This window comes from Pan paniscus, chromosome 9 (assembly GCF_029289425.2).
Source record: "Pan paniscus chromosome 9, NHGRI_mPanPan1-v2.0_pri, whole genome shotgun sequence".
In the NCBI taxonomy this organism is placed as follows: Eukaryota; Metazoa; Chordata; class Mammalia; order Primates; family Hominidae; genus Pan; species Pan paniscus.
Genome location: NC_073258.2, coordinates 69392169 through 69407238, shown reverse-complemented (window position 1 = coordinate 69407238; position 15070 = coordinate 69392169). Strand labels below are relative to the sequence as shown.

The following is a 15070-nucleotide window of genomic DNA, read 5'->3' as shown; positions in this document are numbered from 1 at the left end:
GTGGCTCACGCCTGTAATCCCAGCACTTCAGGAGGCTGAGGCGGGTGGATCACGAGGTCAGGAGTTTGAGACCAGCCTGGCCAACATGGTGAAACCCCATCTCTACTAAAAACACAAAAATTAGCTGGGCGTGGTGGTGGGCGCTTGTAGTCCCAGCTACTTGGGAGCCTGAGGCAGGAGAATCGCTTGAAACTGGGAGGCAGAGGTTGCAGTGAGCCAAGATTGCGCCACTGCACTCCAGTCTGGGTGACAGAGTAAGATTCCATCCCGAAAAAAAAAAAGTTTAGTTCCCACAAATAAGTGAGAACATGTGAAGTTTCTCTTTCTGTGCCTCGCTTGTTTCACTTAACATAATGACCTCCAGTTCCATCCATGTTGTTGCTTTGTTATAAATGACAGGATCTTGGTCAGGCGCAGTGGCTCATGCCTGTAATCCAGCACTTTGGGAGGCTGAGGTGGACTGATCATGAGGTCAAGAGATCGAGACCATCCTGGCTAACACAGTGAAACCCCATCTCTACTAAAAATACAAGAAATTAGCCGGGCGTGGTGGTGGGCACCTGTAGTCCCAGCTACTCAGGAGGCTGAGGCAGGAGAATGACATGAACCCGGGAGGAGGAGCTTGCAGTGAACTGAGATTGCGCCACTGCACTCCAGCCTGGGCGACAGAGCGAGACTCTGTCTCAAAAAAAAAAAAAAAAAATGTTTGGTAAAATTCAGCAGTGAAGCCATTGGTTCCTGGGCTTTCTTTGTTGGGAAACATTTTATTACAGTTTTCATCGCATTACTTGTTATTGGTGTGTTCAGGTTTTTGTTATTTTAATTTTTTTGAGATGGAGTCTGGCTCTGTCGCCAAGGCTGGAGTGCAGTGGTGCAACCTCGGCTCGCTGCAACCTATGCCTCCCAGGTTCAAGTGATTTTCCTGCCTCAGCCTCCCGAGTGGCTGACAGTAGAGGCACCCGCCACCACGCCTGGCTAATTTTTATATTTTTTTAGTAGAGATGGGGTTTCACCATGTTGGCCAGGCTGGTCTCGAACTCCTGATCTCAGGCCTTCCAAAGTGCTGGGATTACAGGCGTGAGCCACCGTGCCCGGCCTGTTCAGGTTTTGGATTTCTTCATGGTTCAATCTTGATAGGTTGTATGTGTCTAGAAATTTACCCAGTTCTTCTAGGTTTTCCAGTTCATTAGCATATAGTTGCACATAGTTGCCTCTAATGATCCTTTGAATTTCTGTGGTATCAGTGGTAATGTCTCCTTTTTAATCTCGGATTTTATTTATTTGGGTCTTCTCTCTTTTTTTCTTAGTCTGGCTAAAGGTTTGATTTTATCTTTTCGAAAAAACTTTTTGTATCATTTTGTATTGTTTCCTTCATTTCCATTTCATTTATTTCTGCTCTGGTCTTTGCTTTTTTGAGACAGAATCTCACTCCAGTTACCCAGCTAGAGTTCAGGGTGCATTCATGACTCGCTGCAACCTCCACTTCCTGGGCTCAAGTGATTCTCCCACCTCAGCCTCCCAAGTAGCTGGGGCTACAGGCACACACACATCACCACATCCAGCCTATTTTTTTTTTTTTTCATATTTTTAGGAGAGATGGGGTTTTGCCATGTTGGCCAGACTGGTCTCAAACTCCTGAGCAGGTAGGAGTTGAGCCACTGTGCCCATGAGCCTGGCCTGCTCTGATCTTTATTATTTCTTTTCTTCTACTAATTTTGTGTTTGTTTTTCTCGTTTTTCTTTTCTTTTCTTTTTTTTTTTTTTTATGACGGGGTCTCGCTCTGTCGCCCAGGCTGGAGTGCAGTGGCACCATCCTGGCTCACTGCAACCTCCATTTCCCGGATTCAAGCAATTCTCCTGCCTCAGCCTCCCAAGTAGCTGGGGCTACAGGCACACATCACTACTTCCAGCCTTTTTCTTTTTTTTGTTTTTTTGTATTTTTAGGAGAGATGGGGTTTTGCCATGTCGGTCAAGCTGGTCTGAAACTCCTGGCCTCAGGTGATCTGCCAGTCAGGCCTCCCAAAGGGCTAGGATTACAGGCGTGAGCCACCGCACCTGGCCTAGTGTGTTTTTATAGGTAAAGTGTGTTTCTTGTATGCAAGAGATGGTTGGGTCTTGTTTTTTGATCCATTCATCCACTCTTTTTTTTCTTAAGACAGGATCTCACTCTGTCGCCCAGGTGGGAGTGCAGTGGCTCCATCTTGGCTCACAGCAACCTCCGCTTCCCAGCCTCCAGTGATTCTCCTGCCTCAGCCTCACAAATAGCTGGGATTACAGGTGCATGCCACTACCACCTGGCTAATTTTTGTATTTTTAGTACAGATGGGGTTTCACCTTGTTGGCCAGGCTGGTCTTAAAACTCGTGACATCAAATGATCCATCCGCCTCAGCCTCCCAAAGTGTTGGAATTACAGGCGTGAGCCACCACTCCTGGCCCACTCTTTTGATTGCAGAGCTTAGCCTATTTACAGTCAATGTTATTATTGATAAGTAGGGACTTACTCCTGCCATTTTGTTGTTTTCTGTTTGTTTTGGGTCTTCCATCCCTTCTTTTAGTGAAAGTGATATTTGTATTTTGTATTGCTTTTTTTTTTTTTTTTGAGACAGAGTCTTGCTCTGTTGCCCAGGCTGGAGTGCAGTGGCACAATCTGGGCTCACTGCAGCCTCCGCCTCCCAGGTTCAAGCAATTCTCCTGCCTCAGCCTCCCAAGTAGCTGGGATTACAGGCGCGCACCACCACGCCCGGCTAGTTTTTGTATTTTAGTAGTTGAGGTTTTGCCATGTTGGCCAGGCCGGTCTCAAACTCCTGGCCTCAAGTGATCCACCTGCCTCAGCCTCCCAAAGTGCTGGGATTACAGGCATGAGCCACTGTACCCAGCCTATATTTTGATTATTAAATGCACTGTCACCCAGCAACAAGCTTGACTGTTTTCTGACCTCCCTCCACCATGCTGAGGGAAGTCAGGCCCTTCTCCACTGATGCGATGTGCATTTTCTCCCTTCCCTCTGAAGACGGCTGTTCCCGCCTGGCCTTCAGGACACAAGAACAGCTCAGCTTCCCCACCGAAAATGCCTAGATTACTGTCTCCTTCCACGGATTGGGGACCCTGCAGAGGCAGTGACCAGGCCTTGTCTGTCTTCTCCAGCACCGCAGGGATGGGCCCACAGCAGGCGTCAGGTGTGGCTTGCTGACTGTTCCTGTGAGGACCCAGGGATTCCCTCCCTGCCAGGGGCACGTGGTGTGGCAGAGTGGGCTCAGCAGCCCCATCCAGCGAGTCAACACACAGTCATGGGGCTCCTTGCCCTCAGGAAGAGCAGCAGCCTTGGGCTGGCACAGAGAGGTCAGATGGAAGCCAACACAGGTTCAGAAGAGCCCAGAGCCCAGGCATATATTCTGCAGGGCCCAGTGAAAAATGAAGGCACAGTCCCCTTCTTAAAAGTGACTAAGAGTCAGCTGGGTGCAGTGGCTCATGCCTATAATCCCAGCACTTTGGGAGGCCGAGGTGGGCGGATCACGAGGTCAAGAGATCGAGATCATCCTGGCCAACATGGTGAAACCCCATCTCTACTAAAAATACAAAAATTAGCTGGGTGGGTGTGGTGGCGCACACCTGTAGTCCCAGCTACTCGGGAGGCTGAGGCAGGAGACTCACTTGAACCTGGGAGTCGGAGCTTGCAGTGAGCTGAGATTGTACCACTGCACTCCAGCCTGGATGACAGAGGAAGACTCCGTCTCAAAAAAAAAAAAAAAAAAAAAAAAAAGACTAAGAATCTGAGGAAGACGAACAGCAACAGCGTGATGAAGCCCAGGGCCCTTTCTGACGGCACAGGCCACACGCACATAAAGCCGGCCCGGCCTGCAGCTCAGAGATGCATCCCAGGGGAGACATCCACCTCTGCCCAAGGCCCCAGCCCTTCCCTGCAGGAGCCGGACAGAGGGACGCCCAGGTGCAGGAGGACTCTCATGGTGGTCCGGGGGTCGGCATTCCCTCCACGGGGACACGCAACTCAAATGCACACAGGGCACGAAAGAATGGCAGTTCTGTTTTACAAAATTAAGTTTATAAATATTTCTCCACTGTACAAAGTTCTCCCAGCCCTGCCCACCCCATCACAGTTCACATTTCTCATGTTTTTAAAATCCCAATTATATTTATTTTTTAAATCATAAAATATATTTTTTTCTTTGTTCATATTTAAAACTATTTACAGGGGCACAGAGAAGCCAGAGTGGCCCGGCCAAGGTCAGGATGAGTCCGTGCAGGGGGACGGAGGGGGCGGGAAGAGATGGAAGTAGCTCCTCTCGGTGGCAGGCGAGGGCGGGCAGCTGTCCTCCGCCGACAGGTACTGGCTGTGGGGCGTGGGTGGGGGTGGGTAGGGGTCTGAGTCCGAGTTCAAATCCAGGTAGTACTTGCTGGCCTTCCAGCGGCTGGCGCTGTAGTCGCTGTCACACACGTCGGTGCTGCAGGGCGTCGTCGGGGGCGCCATTCCTCGAATGATGTAGGGCCTGAAAGGGACACACACAGAGGAGTGGGATTCGGTAGGCACATCCGCCCTGGTGGGCACAGCAGCCCCGGGGCTGTGAACGGGAAAGGCCTGTCCACTGGCCAGCTCCAGAAGATGCAGGCCGGACTCTGGACCCACCCCGCTGTGTCGCCAGGGCTCATCACTTACCCTCTCTGAGCCTCAACGGTCCCACCTCTACCATGGGCATGCCCGCACCTGCCCTGCAGCCTGCCAAGCCTGGGCCCTGGCAAGGCTGCCTCTAAGGAGAACGAGGCCTCTAGAGCCTGCTAGCTGACCTTGGCCAGGAACTTACTTGACCTCTTTGAGCTTTAGTTTCTCATTGATAAAAGTGGGGATGAAATAGTACCCATTTCGAAAGTGAAGGATACATGAGATTCTGCCTGGAAGGTGCTAGAAACAGTGTCCGACAAAACAGGAGACTGGACAACAGTTCACCTAACACTGTTACTGTAAATGTTGGCAACCGATAGGGTTTGGCTGTGTCCCCACCCAAATCTCATCTTGAATTGTACTCCCATAATTCCCACGTGCTGTGGGAGGGACCCAGTGGGAGATGACTGAATCATGGGGGTGGTTTCCCCCATACTGTTCTCGTGGTAGTGAATAAATCTCACTAGACTTGATGGTTTTACGAGGGGAAACCCCTTTCGCTTGGTTCTCATGCTGTCTCTTCCCTGAAGCCATGTAAGATGTGACTTGCTCCTCCTTGCCTTCTACCATGATTGTGAGGCCACCCCAGGCAGGTGGAACTGTGAGTCCATTAAACCTCTTTCCTTTACAATTACCCAGTCTTGGGTATGTCTTTATTAGCAGCGTGAGAACAGGCTAATACAGCAACCAATGGGCCCGGGACACTTCCATCCTGAGTTCAAGCAACCTGACTCGCAAGATGGCTCCTGACCTCCCATCCTCCCAGAGGCTACCTGCACCCAACTGTGGCCCAGAAACGCCGCATCCCACTGTGTGAGTTCAGACTCGGAACTGTGGTGTGTTTAGGAGCCCCCGTCCTGTCACAGAGGGGCCTGCAATGGGTGGGAAGGTGCAGCCAACACCGGGTGTTGAGAAAAGTGCAGCAGGACAGGATACTCCTCTTGGGGCCCAGCTGCTGCGAGGTCAGATGGCGGGGAGGGAGGATGTGTCCGCGGTGGGCCCAGAGCAGGACGGGCATGAGCAAAGGCAGGAGGTGGGACGAGGAACTAGCGAGACTGGGCTGCCCAGTGTGGATGTGACCATTCTGGAGACAGTGGTCTGTAAGGCTGTGGGACAGACTGTGACAGTTTGATATAATACTGAGGCATCAGGGAGGTGGCCCGACCCGGAGTGGGGTGGAAATGGAGGCTGCAGTTCTGGCTCCCCAGCCAGGCCTGGGAGTTCGTGGAAATGGCCACTAGGTGGCAGGCGGCACCACACTCGGGAGGCCCTGCTGCTCCAGGGACCCAAGCAATGAGGAATGCGTGGTCCAGAGGTGTCCTGGCCCAGGCCCAGCCTATCCCACCCCTTCACCTCTGGGGGTGGGGCCTGGTGCAGCTGGCGGGTGGGCCACGTTGCCTGACACCACTGGGTTAAAGGTCAGGAGGCTCACCCTGCCCATCCCAGGCTCTGATCCAGCCCCTGCGGAGACCAGCACACCTGGGTCCCACCTCTCCACACTCTCAGTTGCCCCTCCCCAACCAGGGAGGTGGGGCCTGTGACCCCAACATGGGCAGCTCGGGGGGCTGGTGTCCAGCTGAGCAGCCCCGTTGGCTTCCCGGGCTCAAACAGGCCACTGTGGCAAGTGAGCAGCCCGGACCATCCTGGTGACGTCACACGATTAGGGGTCTACGGTGGGTGCTGCAGCAGCCTTCACAGACTTGTCCCATCCTAAGAGGACAGAGCCACCAAGAGGGGGCATCTCAATGGCTAGGTTTCCACAGCCGGACTCAAACACACAGTCAGACTCTGGAGCCCAAGCCCCCGGCCCCTCGACGCCACAGCCATTTCCCAGCTTAAAAGTAACCTCCATAGGAGCAACTTGAAGAGCAGCTCAGAACGTGGAGTTCTGCTGGTTTCTGAACCCAACACGCAGTCCCCGCTGATCTTGTCTGGGGAGGCAGCCTAGTGTGGTTGGCAGAGCAGAGGGAGGCAGGGCTGGGCCCGGCACCTGCCCACTAGCACCCAGAATACCTCACCTCATCAGTGGCATGGGGATTAGGCCCCTCCACCACGGGCTGGCGGGAACCCAATGGCCATGGAGGGCTGCAGGGGATGTCCTACCTGTACGGTCTCGCAGTGGCCGGAATGTTTGAAGAGTAGAACATGTCCATGTTGTACAGGGAGGGGTCCGTGGCCGGGGAGGGCGGCGGGTTCAGGATCTGAGGAGAGCCAAGCCAGGGTGACTTAGAGCCTCGCCAGCCTGGGCATTCCTTCCTTCCTCCCACACCCCTCGGGCTTTCCTTGCAGAGAGGGCTTCTGGCCCCCTTGCTTCCCAGGACCCCTTCCTCTGGCCAGTTGGCAAAACCTGGGGACAGGAAGGGAGGCAGCAGCCACCTGCCCCGAAGGTCATCTCAGTGAAAGGCAAAGGGAACCCAGGCACTTTTGGCCCAGGTGCCCGCGCCCTTCCAAGTACCTGCCTTGTGACCAGATGCTGGGCTGTGAAGGCGGGGACAGGACTTCGGCCAGTCCCCTTTGTGGCTGGCCTCCAGCAGTAGGAGATGTCCCCACAGGCCCTGAGTGTCCTCCACACCAGTTAGCACCTCACCAGGCTCCTCAGGGACCTTCCCAGGAACTCTCCTTCTGACCTTTCCTCCTGCCCCTCCTCCCTCCATCACACACAGTCTAACTCCTGCAATGACGCCCTTGTTCCGAACACTCAGGAGCTCTGCGTCCCTGCTGAAGCCCTGACCCAAACACAGAAGTCACCACGCTGAGGGAGGGGCCGCAGCCCCACTCCAGACAAAGGCACCCCCTTCACAAGGGCCTGTGCTGGCACCAGCCCCAAAGCGGGGATAGTAAATAGACAAATTCACCACGTGAACGTGCCCTCCAGGTCCAGGCAGCACACAACCAGCCCTACAAAGGGAGGAAGGGACCAGGGGCCCTGGGCCCACACACCCACACAGGTCTGCACCTTCCACAAGTGCCACTGACGGCACCCCAACCCAACATGCAGCTTCCCAAAGGGTGTAGGGCTTATGTGGGTCTCCAAGGCCATCCTGGAAAGGATACAGCCAGATCCGAGCCCCTGCGGAATAATGGGAACAGAACTGTCAGTTATGCCCGAGGGACTCAGTTCTCTCAGGCCCCCTAGGGTGGTACGAGAACACAGCCTTTCATGCCAGACAGACCCGGGTGAAGTCCTGTTTTGCCACCTTCTGGCTGCAGCAGGATCCCTGGGGAGGGAATTTACCTCAGCCTCAGTTTCTTCAACTTTAAAATGGGCTTGACCTAGCACTTTGGGAGGCCGAGGCGGGCGGATCACTTGAGGTCAGGAGTTCAAGACCAGCCTGGCCAACATGATGAAACCTCGTCTCTACTAAAAATACGAAAATTAGCCGGGTGTGGTGGCGGGCACCTGTAATCCCAGCTACCTGGGAGGCTGAGGTGGGAGAATCCCTTGAACCCTGGAGGCAGAGGCTGCAGTGGGTTGAGATCGCACCACTGCACTCCAGCCTGGGCAACAGAGTGAGACTCTGTCTCAAAAAATAAATTTAAAATTAAATAAAATAATAAAATAAAGTAATAAAATGGGCTCGAGAAGGCCTGCTTCCTGGGGCTATCCTGATGGCTGGTGAGTAGCCTCTGGGGAGTGGCCAGGCCCTTCCCCTGCCCTTTAGGAAGCCGCACTGGGCCCTGCTCTTTCTGGAGAGGGTCCTCTTTGGCCCAGAGAGCCAGTCTGGGTATTCCTCAGGATTTGACCCCAACATTGAGAGGGCACGAGACTGGGGGCACTGGGGAAGATGCTTCAAAGCAGAGAGCAGGCAGGGAGGCAGCAGAGAGGGCTTCCTACAGCTGCCCAAGCCCCAGCCTATGGGGTCTGTTTCCACCTCTTCCCATGAACTTGACCAGGCCTGGTTTCTCTCCTACATCCCAAGGCAGAGTTTGAGATTCTGCCCAAATCTGCACTGGGCAGACTTCTGGCAAGATCCACCAGTGCAGCGCCTCGGCAATGTCTCAGATGTCCCGTGAACCACGGCCAGGCCCTCTTCAAAGAGGACTGGATCTCGGCCCAGGGTGGGGGGTGGGAGGTGGGGGATGGGGAGGCCCCACCTCGGCTCATCTGCTATTGCTGCGTTGTTGTTGTTTTGACTGAGTCTCGCTCTTGTTGCCCAGGCTGGAGTACAATGGCACGATCTCGGCTCACTACAACCTCTGCCTCCCAGGTTCAAGTGATTCTCCTGCCTCAGACTCCCGAGAAGCTGGGATTACAGGCATGCGCCACCACACCCAGCTAATTTTTTTGTATTTTTAGTAGAGATGGGGTTTCACTATGTTGGCCAGGCTGGTCTCGAACTCCTGACCTCAGGTGATCCACCCGCCTTGGTCTCCCAAAGTGCTGGGATGACAGGTGTGAGCCACCATGCCTGGCCTATTCCTGCATTCTTAGAGTTCTCTGTACATCTCACTGTTCAATTTCTGCTATTCCAGTCCCTGGTAATAAGCCTGTAGACAGAACTTTCTCTGTTCAAATTCTCATAGAGTTTCTGCCTCCTGATAGACCCCGACTAATTCACGCCACCCATAAGCCATCAGCCCAGAAACAAGCTGGATGCCCACCTTGCTCATCAAATCTAATTACATCCCAGAAGAATTAAAGATGTGAACGTAAAATGAAAGGAGGAGGACGTTAAGAAAGAGAGTGTGGGCTGGGCATGGTGGCTCATGTCTGTAATCCCAGCACTTTGGGAGGCCGAGGTGGGTGGATCACCTGAGGTCGCGAGTTCGAGACCAGCCTGACCAACATGGAGAAACCCCCGTCTCTACTAAAAGTACAAAATTAGCCAGGCATGGTGGTGCATGCCTATAATCCCAGCTACTCGGGAAGGTAAGGCAGGAGAATCACTTCAACCCGGGAGGCGGAGGTTACAGTGAGCTGAGATTGCGCCACTGCACTCCAGCCTGGGCAACAAGAGCGAAACTCTGTCTCAAAAAAAAAAAGAGAGAGAGTATGAAAATAAGTTGTTTTTCATGATCAGAGCAGGGAAGGCCTTTCTGAACATAACAAAAAAAGAATATATATATATATATGCGCCATAAAAGAGGAGATTGATAAATTGATAATTTCTTTTCTTTTCTTTTCTTTTTTTTTTTTGAGACAGAGTCTCGCTCTGTCGCCCAGGCTGGAGTGCAGTGGCGCGATCTCGGCTCACTGCCTCCTGGGTTCACGCCATTCTCCTGCCTCAGCCTCCCGAGTAGCTGGGACTACAGGTGCCCGCCACCACACCGGGCTAATTTTTTCTTTCTTTTTTTTTTTTTTTGAGATGGAGTCTCACTCTGTCACTCAAGCTGGAGTGCAATGGTGCGATCTCGGCTCACTGCAACCTCCACCTCCTGGGTTCAAACAATTCTCCTGCCTCACCCTCCCAAGTAGCTGGGATTACAGACATGTGCCACCACGCCTCACTAATTCTGTATTTTTAGTGGAGACGGGGGTTCACCACGTTGGTCAGGCTGGTCTCGAACTCCTGACCTCAGGTGATCCGCCCACCTCGGCCTCCCAAAGTGCTGGGATTACAGGTGTGAGCCACCAGCGCCAGCTGATTGATACTTGCATTATATAAATGGTAAAACGTACCATAACCCAAATCAAAAGACAAAAGACTGGGAAACAAATTATTTTCAATACACAGCACAGGCTCTGGGCCAATTTCCAGTCTATCTGTATCTAAAGAGACCTTACAAATGAATAAGAGTATCAACAACCCAATAGAAGAAGGACTTTGAACAGACCCTTCTGAGAAAAATAAAATGACAAAAGTTCTTTTTTTTTTTTTTTTTTTTGAGACAGAGTCTCACTCTCTCGCCAAGGCTGGAGTGCAATGGCGCGATCTCGGCTCACTGCAACCTCCGCCTCCCATGTTCAAGCAATTCTCATGCTTCAGACTCCCAAGTAGCTGGGATCACCATGTCCGGCTAATTTTTAAATTTTTACTAGAGACGGGGTTTCTCCATGTTGGCCAGGCTGGTCTCAAACTCCCGGCCTCAAGTGATCCGCTCATCTCAGCCTCCTAAAGTGCTGAGATTACAGCTGCAAGCCATCACGCTGGGCCCAAAGGTTCTTAAACACACAAAATGATGCTTACATCATTCATGATAAAATAAATATAAATGAAGATCTTAACATGATACCATTTTTACTCTGTATTAGACAGGTGGAGAGAAAGGGTGCCAGGGACCGTTTTGCCGGTGTGGCCCTCTGCTGAGAAAAGATGGACTGTCCCTTTCAGAGGGCCACTTGGCAGGAGTGGTTGAAACAGCCAAGGTTCAACCGCAGCAGGAGAGGGGACCCTGATGCCCTCCAGTGGGGGCCCAGCCACGCCTGACAAGGAGTGCTGTTCAGCCACCAAGAATGTGACAGCTGTGCCCTCAAAACAGAACAAACTTCAGGGTGCGGGGGAAGCAGAGTAGAAGGTGGTTGTGAGTTGGATGGCCTGGCCCCACTGCCTACCAACCGAACGACCCGGGCTAGTGGTTCATGCTCAGTTCTTCAGCCTCGTTGTTGCAAAATGAGGAAAACAATAGTACCTCCTCCCGGAGATGGGTTACGGTAGAGCTCTAGGCAGGGTGCACACGGCAGCTGGGAGCCTCCGAAATGCTCAGAACAGCAGCTTTTATACATCGTTAGCAGCAAAAGGCAAGGCTCAATGTTGACTCTTCAGATGCTATCTTTCGGGCTTACGAAAACACATATGTCAGCCCAGGCGCAGTGGCTCATGCCTGTGATCCTACCACTTTGGGAGGCTGAGGCAGGAGGATCACTTTAGCTCAGGAGTTCAAGACTAGCTCAGGCAATTTAGTGAGGCCTCACCTCCACAAAAAATTTAAAAATTAGCCTGGCATGATGGTGCACACCTGCCATCTGAGCTACTTGAGGGGACTGAGGCAGGAGAATCGCTTGAGCCCAGGAGTTTGAGGCTGCAGTGAGCTGTGATTGTGCCACTGCACTCCCACTGGGTGACAGAGGAAGTTTGTCTCAAGAACAAACAAAAAACACCTATGTCAATCTGAATAAGGTGAAAGGATCGTTACCAGTGTCTTGCTTATGATAGGAATGGAAGTCATGCAAGATGGCAGGCAGCACTGGGGGAAACCAGGCAGAGGATAAATGGGTCTGTGCTCTTTCTCACAACTGCACATAAATCTACAATTATCTTCTGGCTTGGAAAACAAAGTCCACGCTCTTGTATGCTTGCATATGTACAGATGACCCCTGGGGGGACATAGAAGAAACACACTGCAGGAGGTCATGCCTCCCGGGGAGTCCTGCTTGGCGTCATGGGGGCGGAGTCTCTTTGGACTGCAGACTCTTCTGTATCTTTTGAATTTTGTACCATGAACATATATTTAATGGATGCAAAATAACTGTGCTAATTTAAAAACAGCTGGCTTCATGCAGAGTTTCTTTTAGGGGCAGGAAAATGTTCTAAAATTAACTGTGGTGAGGGTTGCACACATCTGTGAATACACTAAAACCCACTGAACTGTACCCTTTTTTAAGTGGGTGAGTCATATGGTTAAACAATAAAGTGATTTAAAAAATTAGCTGGCTGCTCAGTGCCATCTCTTATTGCCTGATTAAGATCCTCCCAGCTCCCAAGGGAGAACAGGAAAAGAGAATTCGTGAGCTGCCTGCTGTGTGCTCGGGGGCCCTGCTTGGGTTCCTAGCACTCCTGGCTGGTTAAGTTGGGTTGCAGCAGCAGGAGCAGGGAAGAAGGGCAGTGGGTGTTTAAACTCTTGGCTTCTGGTTACCAGTTCCCTTTGTCCCTAAACAAAGCCAGGCCCTGGGGCCTCCAGAACACTCAGTTACTGTCCAGGAAACCAAGAAGAACCCTCTTCTGCTACTTCCTTCCCAGGGCCCACCACAGTCAGGTGCCATAAGAAGACAATACCCCAGGCCAGGCACGGTGGCTCACGCCTGTAATCCCAGCACCTGGGGAGGCCGAGGCAGGAGGATTGCTCGAGTCCAGGAGTTGGAGACCAGCCTGGGCAATATAGTGAAACTTCGTCTCTACAAAAAATGTAAATATTAGCTGGGCATGGGGATGCATGCGTGCAGTCCTAGCTACTTAGGGGCTGAGATGGGAGGATTGCTTGAGCCTAGAAGGTAGAGGCTGCAGTTAGCCATGATGACACCATTGCACTCCAGCCTGGGTGACAGAGCGAGACCCTGTCTCAGAAAAAAGAAAAGAAAAGAAAAGAAAAAGGCCAGGTGCGGTGGCTCACGCCTGTAATCGCAGCACTTTGGGAGGCCAAGGTGGGCGGATCACCTGAGGTCGGGAGTTCAAGATCAGCCTGACCAACATGGAGAAACCCCATCTCTACTAAAAATACAAAATTAGCTGGGTGTGGTGGCACATGCCTGTAATCCCAGCTACTAGGGAGGCTGAGGCAGGAGAACTGCTTGAACCTGGGAGGCAGAGGTTGCGGTGAGCCTAGAGATCACACCATTGCACTCAAGCCTGGGCAACAAAAGTGAAACTCCGTCTCAAAAAAAAAAAAGAAAAAGAAAACAAGAAGACAAGACCCCAGATGTGAGGGATACCCAGAAGGGCAGGAGGAACCAGCCCCAGCAAGGTGTGGCTCACTGGCGAGGCCCCAGAGGAAGCAGAAGGGGGCTGGACTCACCTTAGGGGCATACAGCTGCAGGAACAAATGAAAAGCATACAAAGCATGTCAAGTCAGCCCCCGCTGTTTACACTCAGGAGTTCACATCTAGGCACCAAGCTCGCCTTGGCATCCTGGGGCTGTGCTCCCAGAAACGGGGGTTCTCCCCAGCCAGCCCCAAGGATCCTGGAGGGCGGCGGCAGTTTATTCTCCTCACAGTCATTTCACTCAAGGCGTGGCTCAGCTGGAGCCAGCCCCTCACCCTGCCAAAAGCTCCAGGGAGTATTTTAGCCACGAAAATCACCCTGTGTTTGTCTGTCATGCACAAAACCATCCAGCTGTTTTCCAGGAAGCAGCCAGCCCTGGGTGGGAGAACAGGGTGTTTGTGGAGGGAACCCCGTAGGGGAAGCTCACAGAGGGCAGACAGGCCTGGTGCAGGCGGCTATCGATGGGCTGGGCCGTGCGGAACACAGACGGCCGCCTGGATGCTGACGGAGCCCAACAGCCACTCTAGGAGGTGGATTTGGGTGAGATTTTGGCTCTTTATATTTTTGTGTAGTTTTCAGATTATCCACAATCAACAATGTCATTAAAGAAGGAAGCAGAAGGGTTTGGAAAGGGAAGAAAGCAAGCATGCCTCAGAGGCGGTGGCACAGCCCCCAGGAACCCGGGAAGCCTCCGGTGGCCAGCACTGATGGTGGGAGGGGCCCACAGCCCCATCCCGCCCCGCCCCTCCCCGGCCCCGCCCCTCACCGGCGGGTACAGCGTGGCCTTCGTGCTGGACGAGCTGCTGGACGAGGCCCCTGTGACGTGGTTCCGGTCGTAGAGGGGCACCCCGCCCCGGCCCCCCATCAGGCTCACGGAGCTCATCATGGACTTTCCGCATGCGATGCCTGGCAGGGAAGGGACGGGGGAGGTCAGGTGGCTTCCAGGCTCAGCCAAGCCGCCCCACAGACATAGGGCGCTCTCCTCTGCTCCCGCTACCCACGAGACTCAGACCAGGGCGGTGTGTCCTGTTGGAAATGTGCCCCGCTCCCTGAGCCACAGGCCTCTCTGGCCACTACTAGAGTGAGCTCCCCGGGGCTCATCTGTGAAACGGGAGACACATGGTACCTCCTCCAAGGGGCCTGCGACTGGGGCGGGGAACCCAGGCGGGGCAGCACAGAGCACGCCAGGAACAGACAGGGCCGCATTCTCTGGGGGCTGCTGCGACTGTGATGGTGCCACCACTGTGGGCTCCTAGGAGCTCTTGAGAAGCCAGATAACCCCGCTCCCCAGAGAGAATCAGGTTACATCTATACCCTGTCATCCAACAGGCTCCCAATGAGGCCAGCTTGGGGTGACAGTGGGACAGGACAGGGGAGAGGGAACTCAGGGCTGGGCAGGCAGAGGCAATCCTCAAGGTGGCCTGGAGCTGTGGGGGCACCTGCAGACCTCACAGGGACTCCACCTTCTTAGACATACCATGGTCACCCATGTGATACAAACCAGCGTGGTGCAGCTCTGCGGTGCGGCTGCCCAGCCATCTATAAACACAGCCTGCGTTCCTGGTGCCTGGGCCACGTAGGAATTGTAACTGCTCAGCCACAAATCCCAACTGCACTCAAGACAAAGCTGCTGTATGGTACAGAGTGATTCCTTCAGCTCTGGAGAGAGCCCAGCCGCCCTCACATTCATTTCTAGGGTACATGAGGATTTGTGGACAACACAGCACATGTCCTACTAGAATATGAAGGTCAAGTCCAA

General features: G+C 53.1%; 1 protein-coding gene across 3 annotated transcripts in view; it reads right to left on the bottom strand.

Annotated features, from left to right (window-relative positions):
* Window positions 1–4038: 4038 nt before the first annotated feature.
* The window catches only part of LRP5 (LDL receptor related protein 5), a 137648-nt gene continuing 126616 nt past the window's right edge, over window positions 4039–15070 (bottom strand). For all 3 annotated transcript variants that reach the window (XM_034933196.4, XM_063608621.1, XM_008954187.6), the window contains 3 exons: window positions 14078–14217; window positions 6779–6876; window positions 4039–4505 (listed from right to left, as the gene is read on the bottom strand). In XM_034933196.4, coding sequence (XP_034789087.1) covers window positions 4244–4505; window positions 6779–6876; window positions 14078–14217 — 500 coding nt within the window. In that variant the 3' untranslated portion in view covers window positions 4039–4243. The remainder of the gene's footprint in view (window positions 4506–6778; window positions 6877–14077; window positions 14218–15070) is intronic.